Genomic DNA, 15,009 nt, shown 5'->3' with positions numbered 1-15,009 from the left:
AACAGCAAATATTTGGAAAAAAAAGAGTAAAGAGCGAAATTTATAGTAATAATGGCCTTTTTCACTTATATCACAAAGCTGAGATGTTTTTTGGTTGTTTTTTTTTCGGGAAATATATGTAACTTCTTAGCATATCTATTACAAAATATCAAAGTGGCCCTTTCATCCTTTCAGTTTTCAATATTTGGCCATCGCTGGAAGTTTGGACACCCTTGCAATACATACTCAAGCATGGCATACCTGGATCTGGATGCATGCATACGCAACATAGATGTAATATAAGTCATGCAATCACTCATTTATTCATGAGCTCATTTTAACTTATTAATAACAGCCACCACCTTGCACCATAGAGATAAAAAACCCACAAAGTCACAAAGTTAAAGTCCACAGTAAGCACTCTCACTCACAAGCCCATGCCCAACACAACATACTGTACATGTCATGAATGTCAATTAATGCGATCGCTCCTCCCACCAGTTATTAATGACAAACGCCACCTTTCACAACATCAATAAACTTGAATGACTAAGTGATCCACAGAATTATAGCTCGTGTTTCATTCGCTCACTCACAAGCACATTTGTATTTCCACATGTAGTTAGTGCAACCACTGCTCTCGCTGGTTCTTAATGATAACAACCACTTTTTACTTCTCATCAATCACAAAGTTTAACTCTACTTTATAATCACTCGCCCATGTGTGCAGCCAACATATGGATCGTAATTAATGTAATCACTCTTCCCACCTGTTATTAATGACAACTGCCACCCTGCGCAATACGAATAAACAGAAGTAGAAACAAATTCAGGAAAAGTTGCAGTATTAGAGAATATTGTTTTTATGTGTGTCCTTCGCTGTGTCTCTATCTCAACCCAAATGCTCAAGGCAGACACCTGCCTCACACTGATCAACCTCATTTCTGTTTGAGATATCTTCCTGAGAGGGTGTTTTTCCTTACCTCCACCTCCAAAGTGCTTGCTCATATGGAGATATCGGCACTAAAGCAATTAAATTGACTTGACTTGGTAAAATAGTGTTTGTGACCAGTCTTTTTTTACGCAAATTGTCACTCCATCAGTATTCCCACAGTGTATGGCTCTGTCTAAACGCTTACTAATGGTTGACCCACCGATGTGTGACTCCAGTCCATTTCTGTGCGTCCTCAAATAAATTTGTTCTGCCAAAGTGACACTTGAGGCAACCGAATCATAAGGCCCCACCCTCCGTAATTACACACTTGTCAGTTGAGTGTGATAAGTAGACTGATTTGATAGCAAGACGACGAGTTAAAAAACAGACCAGCGGTGGCCATCAATTTCCGTGGCCTGAGCACCACTTCATGATTATTTCTTTTAAATATACATCTTGTTTTCTCATCATTAATCCACACTTATCCCCGAATGCACGCCGACTTGATGTATCATCATTTTGCTTTATCCCTGGAATAATAACTAACCATGTCGTGTTGTTCAGTAAAAGCAGCCATTGTTGTAAGGTAAAGTAGGACAAACAAAATGCAGGTCACACATTGTAACCTCAATATTGACACATCCGGTGCCATCCAGCCTTGTCATAGTGACAATCATTATGGGTGATGACTACATAAAGGAGGTGTTGCAGGGATATGAAGTCTTCCTTGAGACTCGCCATTTTAGACAAAGTTGTGCCTCGCTTAGATAGATAGATAGATAGATAGATAGATAGATAGATAGATAGATAGTTTATTAATCTCCAAGAGAAACTCACGTTTTTCAATTTATCGCAGTAAATTGGTTCCAGACCCAACCGTGATAAGTGAATTTCGATTCAATATTAATAAATAGACTATTTTCACAGTTACAGCATCAAAAATCTGATTACATTAGATTTTTAGCATTATTAGAGTCCTGTAGACATGAAATAACACCCATATAGCCACCTATACACTCCTCTTATTATTTGTTTAAACATAGCATGCTAGTAACTAGCCTCCAACTTCTTTATTTTAAACATAAGAAAGGGTTTCAAACAGAGTGGGGAAGAAGAACAAAGTAAAAAGCCCAAAATTTACCATTTCCACACGGAATGGGAGGAGAATTTTTTGCCATGGCTGACTCCATGCAGCGTGAAGGTAATGTAATCTAACCTCATGTCTCATCAGTGTAACAATACTAGTGACCAGAATACTACATAACTTATTTTCAGTATTTTTTCACTAATCGTCCATAACCAACCAAAAAACAGTGATCATTTAATAATTCATTTAAAAAAAAACGCGAACGCTAGGGACAACCATATTCTAATTCTTGTTACAAGGAGCTTTACCATTCATTCCAGCAGGTAGAAAAACTCTGTGGCATCCTTGAGTGCCACATAATTGAGGTTATATGATGAGAAGCGGTCTGTTATGTACCAGCCCAGTGAAATGTCTGTTTGTGACATTGAACCCTGTCGCACATTTGGAGGTTTGAGAGGTTTGCTAAGATAACAAAAAATGAGTCAAAATGGATTAAAGTGTGGCATTTTTTACCCCAACAAAACTTACATTGAAGGATTAACATCCAGTGTCAGCTGCCCAAGGCTTTCATCTTTGTGTGCGCGCGAACCAATAAGCTGAGCTGACAGGTGTACACACAACCCCATTTCGTAGCAAAAAGTGGAAGCTGACGTGCAAGGTATAAAAAAAATTAAAAAATAGCAAAGCGTTTCTTGCCGTGAAGCTGTCAGGACCGCAACAATATGGGTTGACAGAATACCACCGGCTCACGTATAGCTTAAAAGCCTTAGGCAATAAGTAATATACAGTAATGATATCCAACAAAAACAGCAAAATAAAAAAATAAATAAGATGACTAAGATAAAGATTAAAATGAAGACTTTGACTTGCCAAAATGCTTGAAACAAGTAAAATCGTAAGTGTATTATTAATGATTTGCTTATTTTTCAGACATACATTTTAGATTTAACCCAAATCCAATCCCTACAAAACGACAAACATCTTATACTTGTAGGCGTGTAGAGATTTATACATGCAAACGGGTGGGACCAAATGACTTCTCCACGTACGAGTCAAAGATTTTCTTCCTGTCACTCCCATACGCACACACCAGGAGACCTGGAGAGATGCAGTCGTGACACAAGAGACCCACTGAGAAAAAAAGTGCGTCAAAGCTGTTAGCAGAGGCGGAGTTATGCTGCTCATTTTAAAGGGCCTGTATGCAGTGGCTTCCTCCAGCTGCCGAGAGGGCGTCTATGAACGTCAGTTACTTTATTCATACTGAATGAAAATTTAGATGCAATTTAATTTGTAATTGTGAAAAATACAGTAATCCCTCATTTATCACGGTTAATTAGCTCTAGACCCGCCCGTGAGAAGTGAATTTCCGCAAAGTAGTAGTGCTTATTTATAAATGGAATATTTTTGTATGTAGAGCATAGAAAACCTGTTTACGGCCTTCTAAAGACGGTTTTCAACATTATTAGAGCCCTCTAGACATGAAATAACATCCCTATAGTCAACTTTACACTCGTAATACCCGATATAGTAAGCAAAATAAATAGAAGCCATTTTATAAGCCATTTAAGACATAAATAAGACTCAATCTGTGTTGCCTAGAGGAGAGACAGGAAGTGACGTCCGGGGTTCAGAGTTGAGTATTAGCTTGGCCACAAAAGTGAGGGATTATTGTGCCTGTTGTGTGATAATTCTGCCTGCCGTAAAAGCCTGTTGTTCTGTCGATCAAGTCAGATCCTTTTATCCACTAGTATTAAACTCAGACTCGGGGGCCAAATCCAGCCAGCACTGCAGTTTTGTCGAGCCCGTGGAACTGTTTGGAAAATAGCATCGAGTTGGCCCACCTCTTGGACCTTATCAAACAAAGTGCTTACATTGATCTGCAGAATTAACTACTCCTCTGGCATTTTGATTTAAAAAGTTAAAATTCACAACCATTCCTAATAAGGTTGCCAGATTCAGACCAAAAGTCAAAATAATTTAACGGTACATGACTAAAAACGGCAACACTTTCACTATTACACGCTGTCTGTACAAAGGAACTCCTTAAAAAGGCATAAAACAGTCAAAAGTGATCATTTTAACTACAACAAAGCATGCTGGGGAATGCGTAATCTACCCATTCCACAGATGCAAACTGTAACAAATACTGTAGCTTTTTTTGAGAGAATGAGAATTTTTTGAGACACTGAGAGAATGATGAAGAGGTGGCCAATCAACAATCACTTTATTGAAACAAACAACAACGCCAAAGCAACCATAGTCATATATCCGCAAACTATCAGAAAGTAGAAATTTCAAATTCAACCATTTTTGTGCTGCAAAATGCTGAATTTAGGCTAAAAAAATTAATATTTGCTTAAATATGATTTTTTTTTTACTAATAATAGGCCCTATTCCACTACAAAACCACATTATTTATGATTTAATATATTTTTGAAAAATGTGAAACTCCAAAAGTCAAAGCCTGAAGTGGAATTGGATAGACATTTTTTTGGACAATCTCTTCTTTTATACCACTATTGATAATTTTTGTCATTTGGAGCAACTTGCATATGCTCCCTTTAAGATAATGGTGATCAATGAAGCAGAGTCATCAAACTGTCAGGCAGCTGACAAATATGGTAATCTTTTTTTAATTGCAATCTACCCTGATTTCCACAGATATTGAAAAGATGATTTTTGAAAAAGATGCATTTTGTTTTTGATTTTGTCTTCAAAAAATATTTTTCAAAAAAGGTGTCTTGAAAGAGGGGTCGTCTTATACTCAAGATACAAGAGACAGTATGATATCTAGCAGCATCGTTCAACAATATTTCATGATTCCATTTTAAGATGAACAATGAATCAGTCAACTGTCGAGCAGAACAAATATGTCACTTTTGATTGTAAGCTACCATTTGTTATTCCACTGATATTGAAAACATTACTTTTGAAAAGGTATAATTTTTGTCAGAAATAACAGAGGTGTTGTCTTATATTCAGGGTCATTTGTGTCAATACTGTCTTTAGGAGCATTGTTCAACAACTTTTCATGACTGTAGCGAATACTTTTGTTTTGTACTTTGAGTGCATGACGACCGTTGACTTTGCCATTTGTATTGGTTTCAAATGTCAGCATTGTCTTTTTCAAATCTATCAAAATTCACAATGCACTATGACATTTCACCGTACAGCAGGGGTCGGGAACCTTTTTGGCTAAGAGAGTCTTGAAAGCCGCATTTTTTTAAATGTATTTCCGTGAGAGCCATATCATATTTTTCTTTAACATTATTAGGCAAGACCAACAATTTTAGAATATAGTAAGTCTCTGCATTTATCCTTTTTAATAATGTTTTTATGCTGAAGCTAATTAATAAATAAAATACTTCTTACCATTAATGTGACTTGTGTTGCTGCATGCATACGCGGAGCCAAATTTGGTCAATACAGCAATACCCACACGCTGCAGTGTGTGGTTCATGATAAGTTAAGATAAGATATGGTAAGTTCATTCGCCACATCAAGCATGAATGTTTTGCAAATTCGCCATCTGTGAATGGCTTCCCGTTCCTCAATATTGCCTAAGAACCAGCAAAGCTGGCCGAAGACCAGTCAGCTTTGTCGGCTTCATGCACAGAGTTGCTGCTGACGAGCTTTCAATCTGGACAGTAGCTCTCGGCAAGCCTTCTTCCGGCTGTCCCCCACTGGATATTTAGATGCAAATGGAGCACGCCGTGTGTCGAAGTACTGCTTTATATTTGACCGCCATCGATAAAATTTTATCACTGCATATTAGACACATCACCAAACCTGCTCTCTCCACGAAGGTTCATTCATGCTGAAATGTACGGTACGCCTCTTTCTTTTCGCCATCCTCTTCATCAAAACTGTTTGCGCTAGCTACAGATTTAGCTAGGCGGGAAGTTTACTTCTCAATGACCTCTCAGTGACGTGTGAGAGCCACATGCAGCCATCAAAAGAGCCATATATGGCTCGCGAGCCACAGGTTCCCGACCCCTGCCATAGAGTCACACAGAGTCTGATCCACATTCATGACTTTATTCTGACTTGAACACAGCAACTGCAGACCAATTCTAGCATCATAACAACTCACAAACACTTCTATAGTCCCTTCGTCCTTGAAACGACGCTTCCTTATTCTCGCCGCACAACCGCAAGATGCATTCAAGGACACTCCGAAAATAACCTCTTAATTATGCGCACATGTGTGGTTAAAATAAACAGAATGACAGCGATGAATATTCTTGTCACTCACTTCGTAACTCTGAATGCGGAAATAAACTTTGCAGCATTTAACTGTGCCCGGAAAATACACTCAAAGCATATGAATGCATGCTTAAATTATGTGGTGTCTTTGAACGCAACCCCTCATTGCTCACAATTACAGTTAAAGTGATTCGTGATTAAGTGATTCAAATGTTGTGCTACGATTAAAGAAGAGACTAATGTTCGGCACATAGACTTTCAGACATGTGAGGTCTTTTAGCTTGATTTACAGTAAATGTTCAGTTCATTTGGAGCTGTTAATACCTACAATTATTTATAATCATGTCCTGTCATTTAGCTTGCTGTTAATAAAATACAAAATACAACAACAGAGGAGGAGTTATGATGCTAATTTTAAAATAATGGTGATCAATGAAGCAGAGTCATCAAACAACTGTCCAACAGCTCAGAAATCTATCTTTTTTTTGCTTGCAATCTCCTACCTACCAGTTATTTCACTGACATTGAAAACATGATGTTGTCTGTTTATACTGTACACAATATACTGCAGCAGCTCTATGTCCCTGTGACCCTGAACAGGATAAGAAAATTAAAAAATTATGGATATGAATGGATGATAGCGTCTTGAAAAAGAGAGGTCATCTTACATATTCAAGTCAAGGTACTTGGACCAAGAAGTAGCCCTTAGAAGTGCCTGGCAAGGCAACAAAAAAAAACCAGATAGTAATTTTGCTTCGATTTCAGTTTGTGCAGTGCAGGCTTCTGTTGTTCTACATTTGCAAGATAGGTCTACCATTATTTTTCAATGAGAGTCAAGAATGAAAAAAGTTTATGTCTGTATGTAATAGCAAAGGTGATGTGAGTTTTTTGTGAGTAATTCAAAAGTAATGCAGAAGCAGTAAAGCGATTACAATTCACAGACAGCAATGTTGTAATTAAACAAACTACTTTCAAATGGCAGTAACTAATAGTACATTTTGGAAGTAGCTAAAAGGCGCTCCCACTGAAAGGCACAGATATGAGCCTGCGTCACCCAAAACATTACACGCCCGCACCACACCCCCTACCCCACCGCCCCTCCCCCGTAATGGACATGCCAGGAGACTTTGACGTGGCAGTGGGAATCAGAGCGTAAATGCTCTCTCTACAGCAGTCACCCAGCTGGATGCGAAAGATGAGCATCGTCAGCGCGGCAGAGCACAACCGAGCGGCAAGCAGCAGCGGAGAGGCAGGAGGAGAGGAGCATCATCTTCAGCGAGGCGGGAGACGGCATTTACAGCACCCTGTGAGACAATCTGACACATGGAATATGCAGCCTCCCCAACTGGTTTTCTTCTCTCTTTGCTTATGATGCATCTGTCCAACTTTGCAGTGCTTGGAGATATGTGATACCAAGAGGATCCAACATGAATGAGACTGGAGTTCAAACTCTGGCTACGGAGCCATGTGACCAGCAGATCCAACTAGATTTGGACAACGGCGCTGGGAATTGCAGCACTGGTTCCACCGGTAACCTTTCGCTGCACTGCTGGCTGCAGCTGCTCACCAGGGAATCTACCATGGAGTTCCAAGGAGACAGCTCCAGCGTGGTGGTGCGTGTGATGATAGCGTGCGTCTACTCTGTGGTGTGCGCGCTCGGGCTGGTGGGGAACGTGCTGGCGCTCTATCTGCTTCACTCGCGCTACAGACAGAAGCAATCGTCCATCAACTGCTTCGTGATGGGGCTGGCCATCACGGATTTGCAGTTTGTCTTGACTTTGCCCTTCTGGGCGGTGGACACGGCCCTGGATTTCCGCTGGCCGTTTGGACGTGTCATGTGCAAAATCATCAGTTCCGTCACCACCATGAACATGTACGCCAGTGTTTTCTTCCTCACGGCAATGAGCATGGCACGTTATTACTCCATCTCCTCTGCACTCAAGATGCACAGCAGGAAGACAGCAGCAGCCAGAGCCAAGTGGACAAGCCTGGGCATCTGGACTGTGTCTCTGCTCGTCACTTTGCCGCATGCCATCTACTCCACCACTGCCCAAGTGTCGGATGAGGAGCTCTGTTTGGTGCGCTTCCCAGACACGGCCAACTGGGATCCGCAGCTTCTTTTAGGCTTGTACCATCTGCAAAAGGTCCTGCTGGGCTTCCTCATCCCACTGATCATCATCACCGTCTGCTACCTGCTTCTCCTGCGCCTCGTCCTCAGCCGACGCATTTCAGGGGCTGCTGGTCCAGAAGTGGAGCAATGCCGCCAAAGTCGGCGCTCCAAAGTAACCAAATCCATTGTGATCGTTGTTCTGTCCTTCTTTCTGTGCTGGCTTCCCAATCAGGCACTGACGCTGTGGGGGGTGCTCATAAAATTCGACCTGGTGCCCTTCAGCAAGGCTTTCTACAACGCACAAGCTTATGCCTTCCCCTTGACGGTGTGCCTGGCGCACACCAACAGCTGCCTCAACCCCGTGCTCTATTGCCTGATTCGCCGCGAGTTCCGAGCAGGTCTCAAGGAGATTGTCCTCCACACTACGCCATCCTTCAGGGGTCTGACACATCTGCTGCAGCGCAAAGGCAAAGTGGCAGAGGCACCACCTGTCCTGGTGTTGGTCCAGATGGATGTGTGACCCTAAAAGACATTTTAAAGGAGAGGGTGAAGACTGTTCTGGATTTGCGAAAGGATGCCTTCACCTCAATTCTGCTAAAGCAGCACATCTTTAATTATACTTGTATATCTCTTATGTGCAAATAAACACATACTAGACGCAGTGGGATGTGCCCCACTTTCCCCCCTGCTTCCTCCGAGTACTCCTTATATAACCTCTGATCTTTTCTGTCTATTTGTCCCTCTGACAAGCATCACCCCTCCGGAATGCAAACATGAATATGTATAAACGTCAATCAGAAATGACATTTAGCAAAGTTGCCACTTGTCTGGGATGATGTTAAGTACTGTAATCTGCTACACAGTGAGTGGAGAGAGCAAAGGTAACAGGCTTTTTTACAGCAGAAGCTTTCTGGCTGATGGGACATGAATGGGGAAGTCATGACTCATACTGTACAGTGTGATGGAGGGAAAGAAATGTAAGCGTCGGAAAGGTGTCCTGATGTTTGCTTGTGTTTGTTCTTGGTGTGTGTTATTTCATGTTGTGAGATCTAGCAGCACAACCCATAACCCATAACTGAAAGTTGATTTTAAAAAGAGAATGTTTGAAACAGATGCAAATGGCAAAGTCAATGGTCCCCATTCAGTCATAAGTGTTGTCAAGTAAGAAAGTACTGAAGAAAAATCTTCACTAGAGTCAGGAAATGTTGAACAGAATACCGTATTGACCCGAATATAAGACGATGCCAATCATAACACGCTCCATCTTTTTCAACACAAGATTAATCATTATGTTTTCAATATCAGTGAAATAACAACTGGTAGATTGCAAGACAAAACTACATGAACATTTTTAGCCGCATTAAAGTTGTTGGATGATTCTGCTTCATTAACGAACATTGTGTGTGCATGTGTGCCAGAAAGAATAACTCTAACTTGCTTGGAAGAAAGTTATTTGGCACTACCTTCTAGAAATATAGAATGTAGAAATGTAGAAATCGCTAGGCCAGGGGTCGGCAACCCGTGGCCCCGGAGCCACATGCGGCTCTTCAGCCTCCTTGTTGTGGCTCCCTTTGCCAAGCGCGGTAATTTTTTTGAACACCGAAGCAGGGGAAATGTGCATTTTCTAAATGAATGCATTCACGGACTCACCGCATGTTTGTGAATGCATCTAGACTGCATTCTGACTGCTGATTGGACGAGCAAGGGAGTGGGAGGGAGGCTAGTGTATGCAGTGAGTCTCACTGCGTGGGAGAGAAAAAAAGGTGAGGGCGTTTTGAGTTGGGTCTGATGCAAGTTACTGCGCAGTAAAATAACACTGTGTAATTAATGGGAGCATAGCGATATGTTTTATAACGAGAAGCGTGCTGTAGCTATGCACTCGGAGCTCGTGACACGCTAAACGCCGAGATGGGGACTCCAGGAGAGGCACATAGTGTGCCACTACAGCTGGCTGTACACTCACCGCTTTCACTTTCACGTCTCCAAACACCAGAAAAATCTCCCAACAACGTCAGGAAAAGTCTTTACATTCGTCACTAATCGCGCTTGAGAAAATAAGTCACCAAGAGGGTTTGGAAAGTTACCAGATTTTGCGAGAAAATCGCCAAGTTGGCAACACTGGGCTGCACGTGAGCTGGGAAGCCACTCACAGATGGATAATACATGAAAGAATCATTCATAAAAATGTCAGGGCATCTATTCTCCAAATTAATTGATTCAGAAAATGGAAGAATGCCTCTCTTTGCAAAGACAGGACCAATAGAGTGGTTATTGATGACAATTCAGCGCAGGCATAAACGGTATTGTGCAAACAACACTGATGAGCAGGTATGTGAACTCTGATGGACGTTTTTATCTTAAAGTTGGCTACATTTTGTTTTAATTTTACATAAATATGGGAATCACTCAGTAAGACTTACAGAGTTAAGTGCTTATATTATTTCAAAGTATGCATATACATGTAGTCACACTTCTCTTTCTTGAATTTTGTGGTTGTAACAGGTAACAATTTAAAAAGATTACAATTTTTACAAGTTTATAAGCAGTTTTGTGGCTCCGGACTAATTTTTTTACTGGAAAAAGAGGCAAAATGGCTGTTTTGATGGTAAAGGTTGCCGACCCCTGCTTTTTAAAATTATTACTTTGTAGAAAAAATGATGTCTTATATTCTGTCAATATGGTAATACAAAGCTGCAGTGGAAATACTGAAAATACTGTCGCGTGTGTAGGTGTGTGTGACTGACAGGTAGAGAAGCTCTGACTCAAATGGGAAGAATTTGTTTAGTGGCACCTGTTGACTTATATTAGCGGTGTCCAAACTTTTTCCTGGGACCACATAGTGAAAAATGAAAGGATGCAAGGGCCACTGTATTCTGTAAAGCAACACATGTAGATATGCTAAGAAGTTATATACAAGTACATTTCAAGAAAAAACAGCATCTCATCTTTGTGATATATGTGGAAAAAAAACATTATTACAGTAGTATGAATTTCGGTCTTTGATCTTTTTTTTCCAATATTTGTTGTTTTTTCTTTTCAATTTTCCACATATTTCAACTATCTGCTTCAACAATATTCGTAAATTTTATTCTTGTAATATTAAGACTTAATTTCCATAACAATTTGACTTTATTGCCATAATATTAGAACTTTTTCCCCCAGCCTAACTTTCCAAAAATTACAACTTTATTTTGTTTTGTTTCTCATAATATTACAACTTTTAAAAAAAAAAACATAGTTTTCTTTAATATTTTAACTCTATGTTACTAAAATGACATGATTCTTGTTCTCATAATATTACAAGTTTACATTTTTCTCTTAATATTTTGCTGTTATTTTCATCAAGTACAGCTGTTTTTTTTCCATTTCTGATGTTGTTGTTGTTTTCAACTTTCCTTTTGGAAATTTTCTTCTCGTAACTATGACTTTATTCCCATGATATTTTATTCTCTGAGCATTATAACTCTTTGACCAACCTAATTTTCAAAAAATTATTGGTTGTTTTGTTTGTTTCTCATAATATTACGACTTAAAAAAAACAAACATCTATTTTCTTCAACATTTTAACGTCGTGCTACCAAAATGACATTACTTTTTGTCATAACATTATGACATTATTCCCGTAAAATTAGGACTTTTTCTTGTTAGATTACAACTTTTTTTATATATATTTTGACTTTATTCATGTAAAGTCATTGCTAATCTTTTCATGTTTGCTGTTGTTGTTTTTTGTTGTTGTTTTTTTATTGGATTACAATTTCCTAGTGTCCTGCAGGCCAATACAGAACCAGCCGCAGGCTGCAAATGGCTGTTAAATTTGGCTTTTTTGAGAATATATTGTTAAAGAGTAAGCATCACAGGACTGTACATGTATTCATCAAAGAGTATGACAATTGCTATGACAATTACAATGCTAAAAAATGCATGTCTTTCAAACCCCTGATACAAATCATGATGACTTGCTCAATACCCATGTGACATAACTATGACACGCATTATATGAAAGTACAGAAAGTACTACTAAGACTGGTCAAATATCATTGTCACGACTGTTCAAATGATTGTAACAAAAGACCGTAGAGACCACTGGCATGTAACAACTATTATTGTTCCTAAGTTACAACTGTGTAGTAATTAGTCGTCATTTGATGCTATTCCTCTTTGATTCAAAGGTTATCAACCTAACCTGACAAGCACGTGTAAATAGTTGAAGTGTGAAATAAAACTCAAGAAAATTACCGGAGATGAGTTGATAAAGCGTCCTCGACGATCTTCTCGGCCTTGTCAAGTGCAGGCTGGCTTAAGTCCAGAAGAACTTGATAACCACGGTGCAGTTGTGGGATGGAAAAGAAATTCCTTAAATGTTCCAAACCAAACTGCTGACCAGGCTGAGATCTATCAAAATGGAAGATCAAGTAACAGAACTCACAATACTTAAAGGAAAACTGGACTTTTTTTTAGAATTTTGCCCATCATCCACAATCCTTATGTGAAACATTAACACATATTTATTTCCCTTTTCTGTGCTTTCTAAAAAGAGAAAACGAGTTAGCATGGGCAACAATGGACATCATGGAACCCACCTATTTCAACGATAAAACCCCCCCAAAAAACCTCAATAAAACTGCACCAATGTTCCATTTACATAACTGACCTGTATATTAACCAAGCTACAGAGATACTGTTATTGTAGCAGCTAACATGAACTATATTTATCTGGCGAAGTAACACAATGCCTAGCTAGTCTCATCGTCACTCCTTGACTGTGGAGTCCCCCAGGGATCAATTCTTGGGCCCATCCTATTTGCTCTACACCTGGTCCCACTTTGTATAATATTTAGAAAACATGGCATCTCCTACCACTTTTATGCAGATGACTTCCAAATTTACTTACCACTTACAAAAAAATGACCACGCCCCCCGACACCCCTTTCCGAGTGCTTAAGCGACCTCAATGGTCTGGTTGGCTGAAATTTATTTAATGCTTAATGACGGGAAGACAGGTGATCCTGCTCAGTCACACCAGTACCCTGTTGGATTTGGGCCCCCCCCCACAACCATGTACGTCCCACAGCCACGAGCCTTGGCATCAAAACTGACTGTGATCTTAAGCTTAATAAACAAATCAACGCCGTTGATTTAATCCTGTTTTTATCATCTTTGGCTTTTATCTAAAAATCATTTTTATCTTTGCGACATTTTGAACAAGTCACGCACGCTTTTATTTCGTCACGTCTGGACTACTGTAATGCACTTTACTCTGGAATAAGCCACAAATCACTCTCTCACATGCAGTTAGTCCAGAACTCTGCAGCACGGCTTTTAACAAGAATCAAAAAAAGGGAGCATAGCACCCTAATTCTAGTCTCCCTGCACTGGCTGCCTGTCCATTTTAGAAGTGATTTTAAGATATTCTTGTTTGTTTTTAAGGCATTGAATGGGCTGACCTCTCAATACATCTCGGACCTCATCCAAATTTACACTCCCATCGCGCTCATTGAGGTCAGAAGGCCAGTTCCAACCTAAGACGAGACTTAAGACCAGAGGAAACCGGGCCTTTTCTGTAGTCGGCCCCAAGCTGTGGAACACTCTCCCCCCTCATGTAGAAACGGGCCCCACAGTTGAATGCTTTAAGTGTCATCTTAAATCTTATCTTTTAACTGAGCGTGAGTTGTGTGGTCCTCTGTGTCTTTTATTGTTTTTAGTTTTAATTGGTTTTATTTATCCTCGTTTTTATTTGTATTGTTTTACCTGTTTTTCTTATTTATTGTTGTTTTAAATGTTGTTTAAATGTCTTAAATGTTTTTGTTTTTATTTGTTATATTAGTTTTACTGTATTAAATTTGTACTTTTACTGGTTTTCTATTTTGCACTTTGGAAACCGTGTTTATAAAATGTGCTATATACGTAAATAAAGTGGATTGGATTGGACTCAACACTTCAAGTCACTGTTTACATATACGACCTAAGCAGCTGTGTTGTTTGTGAGTTTGAACGACCCAATGACATCGTTACGAAGACTCAACAAGAAGCTCGTTTTTTTACCTGAAGACTATGCTAAATTTACCAGCTCAACGGCGAGTACAAGTCCCAACAGTCGGTATCCCAATGAAAACAAACATTGTAAGTGATTGTTTTCATTATACTGTTATCCATGTAACATTTTAACAATGGCGCTAAGGGGCTAACGGGGCGTCTTACCTGATAACCTGTAGCTCATCCTCCGTATATTCAGGCTCAAAAGATAAGGTTCTGGTTCCTCATTTGTCCAAAAGTAGTCGTCTGTGGCGGCGGCTCTCACAAAGTCTGCCATGATTAGTAATAGCACAGACACGCTGTTTCTATACTGCGGTTGTTGACAGAAGTAGCGTTAGCGATGTGAAATCAGCTATGTGAAATCAATGCACCTAGGAAAAAAATTCCGGTAATGTTTAAAATGCTCAAAATAAGGCAAAATACTTTAAGTACAGTGGGCCTCATTCACGAACATCTTCTTAAAAGTCTTCTTAAGAAGTGTACTTAAGAAGGCACGGGTTGGAAACTGCACCACATTCACGACACGTTCTTAAGTAGGGATAATCGTTCGCACCGGTGTTCTTAGGTTGATGAATGCCAACTGCGATGCACGTGCATGTGAGCCCTAATTTGCATAGGTCACCGCCTATTATTTCCTATATAAGGTCAAAAATGTGC

The 15,009-nt window shown here is 39.8% G+C and overlaps 1 protein-coding gene across 1 annotated transcript; it reads left to right on the top strand.

Moving 5' to 3' along the window:
• Nucleotides 1–7,379: 7,379 nt before the first annotated feature.
• On the top strand, nucleotides 7,380–14,232 carry rxfp3.2b (relaxin family peptide receptor 3.2b). Its single transcript, XM_054790958.1, has 2 exons — nucleotides 7,380–7,512; nucleotides 7,600–14,232. The coding sequence occupies exon 2, from the start codon at nucleotides 7,634–7,636 to the stop codon at nucleotides 8,834–8,836; it is 1,203 nt and encodes a 400-aa protein (XP_054646933.1). The 5' UTR covers nucleotides 7,380–7,512; nucleotides 7,600–7,633; the 3' UTR covers nucleotides 8,837–14,232.
• The last annotated feature ends 777 nt before the right edge of the window (nucleotides 14,233–15,009 follow it).

This window comes from Dunckerocampus dactyliophorus, chromosome 10 (genome assembly GCF_027744805.1).
Source record: "Dunckerocampus dactyliophorus isolate RoL2022-P2 chromosome 10, RoL_Ddac_1.1, whole genome shotgun sequence".
Classification (NCBI taxonomy): domain Eukaryota; kingdom Metazoa; phylum Chordata; class Actinopteri; order Syngnathiformes; family Syngnathidae; genus Dunckerocampus; species Dunckerocampus dactyliophorus.
The sequence above is the reverse complement of the archived record's forward strand: the minus strand, read 5'-3'. Positions and strand labels throughout refer to the sequence as shown.